Below are 4,399 nucleotides of genomic sequence, written 5' to 3'. Positions count from 1 at the left end.
ATAATAGGACCTTATCAAAGGTTAGGTGTGTCTCAGGGATTTTGGGTATAGGCTGGGGGGTACTTGGGTATTATTCCTTAATTTTTAATAAAAATAAAAATGGAAAATTTATTTGAAATATTTTTGTTCTATTTAACATAAATATCTTTTTTCTATAATTGTTTGGCACAACGCCACATTTTAGCTTTTAATTCGTCATTTTACCACATCACAACGAGTGTATTACACACTTTATTTTTTTTACTTATTATCAGAAAATGTCTAATAGGAACTAGTTTTGAATAGATAAAAGTGTTCAATAGGTAATAACCCTAGTTGAGGTGTCTAAGTTAATTATGTAGATAACTTTCCGCAAATGACTTAAGCCGGTGGAAAATTTAGATGTCATTCATATAATGTGGCAAAACTTCATAGGACATATAAATACCTTCAACTATAAGATTGATGCTTATCGTGAACAACGACACTAACCTACAGTTTGAGTGTCTCCGACCGTTGATAGTTTAGTAACCCAACAAAGGGTTGGGGTCGTGTTCCAAGGTAGCGGTTTTGAGAAGATATAGCCAATTAGAATTTCATTCTAATTACTCGTAGCTTAAGAGATTGGAAAATCGAAACATTGTAAATAAAGGGGGTGACACAAAAGTGTCAAACATCGATGGGGAGTTTTGTCACTAGTAAAGTAAAAGTAATAAAAATAAGTAAAATCAAGTATAGGGCTTCGGGTGTGACCGCAATACAAGTTGAGATAAATCATTGGTTACATGCTTCCGATAGGATATTTTCAAGATATAGTGACTAGGCTAAGCTTTAGATGGAAACAAGTTCTCTCTCGAGCAACTTACCCCGTTTAAAATGTGTTCCTCTCTAACACCCATTTGCCCCAGAAGGACAACCTATGCATTACTCCACTAAATCTCTCGAGCTGAGTGTTTAAAATATGGGACTACGGATAACCCTCTCGGGTTGAACCTCATGTCGACCCACTCCTTAGGCTATCAGTCTAGTGGTCTTGGTTTCACGAACTCCCTCTTGGGCAAGCTGAAAACACATGGATGTATTTGTATTTGCAACTACAAACTCATTAACATACCATAACCACTAGGCGAACTCAACATTAAAATACATCTAACCTATCAACAAGCCAAGCCCAACCATAATATAAACTCATATTTGCTAAATCACATCCCAGGAATTGGGGGGGGAGGGTTTATCCACACATCAAGCAATAACAAAATATACCTAAATGATAATAAAATCAAATGGGTATAAGAAATTAAACCTTGATTTAATAAAAGGAAGAAAAATGAAGAAGACCCACTTCCAATTTAGGGAAGATGATATCCTTGTTTCTTCAAGTCTCCCCTAAAACCCTCTCCAAACATTAGAGTAAATACAAGAGAAAACAGTAATATAAAGTGATAATCATAATAATGTTCGGATCCCTAAAATTAATAACTAAGACTAGTATTTATAACTTTCATATTAAGTGTTGTGGTGGACCATTCGATGTGATTATTCAAGGTCGCGGAATGACTCGGCGACTCGCCCTCCTTCTGTTTCATCAAAGTTTTATGATTGCCTTTAGAATCTTAATCATTTGGACCATTGGACGGTATATCATTGCCTCGTGAAAGTGTTCGACGAAGCTCCGACTGCTCCTTTCATCACCTTTTTGATCCACTTCGTTTAGGGCTTCACATATTGGAACAAAGGGTGGAGTACATCTCTTCGACGAATCACCAAGTGTACTTGGCGATGCTAGTGATTCAGTTTCTTTGTTCTTTTCAGTGTTTTTGTTTCCTTTTGCGCCTAAGTGTCCATGTTTCCAATAAAACTTCAAACAAATGAAATTTAAGAGTTTTCATCAAATATTGAGACTAAATAAGAATTTGAGGACACTATTTCTATCAAAATAAAGCCCTATATGAGTCAAATTTGTGGAATCATCAACACCCCCAACTTAATTTGTTGTTTTTTCTCAAGTAAAACTCAAGTTCAGTAGTTCTATTAGGATGTCTAAAATAGTGCTACAAAGACTCAATCATGAACATGCACAACAAGACTCATACTACTTAAGCAAAAATCAATTGTGTACTCAAAGATTCAAGTTGTGACACACCATTACCAAAGATTCTCAAGTTGACAATACTTGCTACTAATGCAAGTTCAAGTTCAAGAACAATATCTAGGTTTAATATGACTCCATATTCACACACATGGGTTAATAAATTTTACATCAGGAATCAGAGCAACGCTCACACTCAAAAAGAGGAACACAATGCATGTTGTCACCCATAGGTTTGTCCATATTTTTCTGATCATTTTTGGTTCGACTTACTTGAGATCAAAAAGCTCTTTCTAAGGCTTGTAAAAGGGCTGAGTGAAAAGGTATGGTCATTTAGGCTTAGTGACTAAAGATCCTCATGAATTGTGGAGATTACAACACTTCCATTCCTTCACCTTCTTCTATCTATTTTTCTTTTGGTGCTTCTAAGGCTCAAAGAGGTGTTCAAGAGAGTTTCACACGCTCACGAGTAGGTCATAAAAGAGGTATATGTCAGAATGGCTCACACTCTCTAAAGGTTCCTAAGATCATCTTAAGAGCATACCTTACTAAGTCAATTAGACTAACGAGGAGAATTCTAGGTTTATTCATATATAATTCAAAGTAAGCTCATCACACAAGGCATTGATACTAAAGCCAAACAAGACTACACATTTTCGCTAGCGTGCAAAGACCATCACAAGAGAAATCAAATTTGATACATTTCTAATCACAATGAGATGCCAAGAGTTCACATATTGTCTATGCAACTTCATCTGATCTCATTGTCTCTGTACATTCATGTTTGTTCGATTGAAAGCACTATTCAAGTCATCATTATTGATCAAAACAGTGACTTAAATTTGTATGAGAATAGATACTTTCAACAGAAAAGGTGGCAAAATTTTTTGAAAAATGAAAATTTTTCGAAGGGATCAAAATTATTTGCAATTAAACTAAAAGAGAGCCATAAGCTCAAACAATGGTAAAGCAGTTTTAAAAACACAATTTAAAACAAACAATCCAAATGTACAAAAAACACAAATATTCATATCAAGAAAATAAGGTGAGCCTCACCCCACCACAGAAAAGGTATTTGTCCTCAAATGCAAATAACAATAGTATCTAGAATTGAAAAAAGATAAGATAAAGAGAGGGGTGAAGAAAGGTCCTATCTTTGCAGCTTCTCCCCTCCATCGGGGAATTACAACTCTGAGCGCCAGTCTGATTGTTCATCAGTTCCTGGAGGATTCTCAACAAGAACAATAGTGCCAGGTCCCGTAGGAGCTTCTGTGGTCGTCTCAGTTGGCGATGTCTAGATCATCGGCTGCACAATTGTCACACTAGATCTAACAAATTCCTAAAGATGCTATGCTATTCTTGAGCTGCTAACTCCTCAGCAGTCTCAACATTTTTATTTGTAGTTGCTACATAATCCATCTGCACATCTGCAAGGGCATCTTGATGCTCAATTGTCTTCATCAATTCATTGAAGTCAACAGACTTCAGATAGTCTACATCCCTCCACAGATCTGCAACATTGGCTTGCAATGCTGGTACCTCAAATGATCTCCCCTATTTGCGCTCACAAGCTCTGACCATCAAAGTCAATGCATCAACATTGGTCTTGAGAGGGGTAAGTACAGAAGCTATATCGCTTTCGATTGATCTCTCCAGTATGGCTGCACGTACCTCAGCTAATTGGTCCAAATACCCCATTGTTTGGATCATACCCTAGGTAATCTTGATCGGCTGGATAGAAGAAGAATCACCTAGATCCTGTGAAGAGGAGGAAGGAGTTGATGTACCTGTGGGCCTAGATGTCGGAGTAGGTGCAGATGCATCTGTAAGTAGCATCTCAACATGAACCTCTAGAGTAGAATAAGTTGGAGCTGCTCTCTTCCTATCAGCCTCATCGTCGGTGTACTCGGCCTCAATATGTCAAATTTTAGTGGAGGATAAGGGAATGACCTTGAGGTATCTCGTTGTGTCCCGAGGCACTCCAACACGTCTACATAACTCAGTAACTAGAACAGGAAATGGCAGGGAGGTATGATTCTTTTAGGACCTCATGGCCATCTCCTGTGACATCAGTAGACAAAGATCGATACTCCTCTACGATATAATACTACCAAGAAAATTTGTGTTAGGGAGGCGCAGAAAAGATTCTTTCTGGGATGGCATGATAGTGCTATCGATGAAGCCAAACCAGAATATGGCAGCAACACTCAGGTCCCTCTTCTCGATAGGCGCTCCAACCTCGATCCATTTGTCGGTGTTCTCAAAAATCATAAAACTGAGCTACTCCTTCAAATCGTCTAGAAATGCTGCAATAGGCAATCCTTAATTAGA

At 37.6% G+C, this 4,399-nt stretch overlaps 1 protein-coding gene across 1 annotated transcript in view; it reads right to left on the bottom strand.

Moving 5' to 3' along the window:
- LOC114075287 overlaps positions 1-3,766 on the bottom strand; it is a 5,453-nt gene extending 1,687 nt beyond the window's left edge. The window contains 3 exon segments of the mRNA XM_027913776.1: positions 3,256-3,362; positions 3,479-3,622; positions 3,692-3,766. Of these exon segments, the coding sequence (XP_027769577.1) occupies positions 3,256-3,362; positions 3,479-3,622; positions 3,692-3,766 (326 nt within the window).
- Positions 3,767-4,399: the final 633 nt, after the last annotated feature.

The sequence above is a fragment of the Solanum pennellii genome, chromosome 12, assembly GCF_001406875.1.
Source record: "Solanum pennellii chromosome 12, SPENNV200".
Taxonomy (NCBI): domain Eukaryota; kingdom Viridiplantae; phylum Streptophyta; class Magnoliopsida; order Solanales; family Solanaceae; genus Solanum; species Solanum pennellii.
The sequence above is the reverse complement of the archived record's forward strand: the minus strand, read 5'-3'. Positions and strand labels throughout refer to the sequence as shown.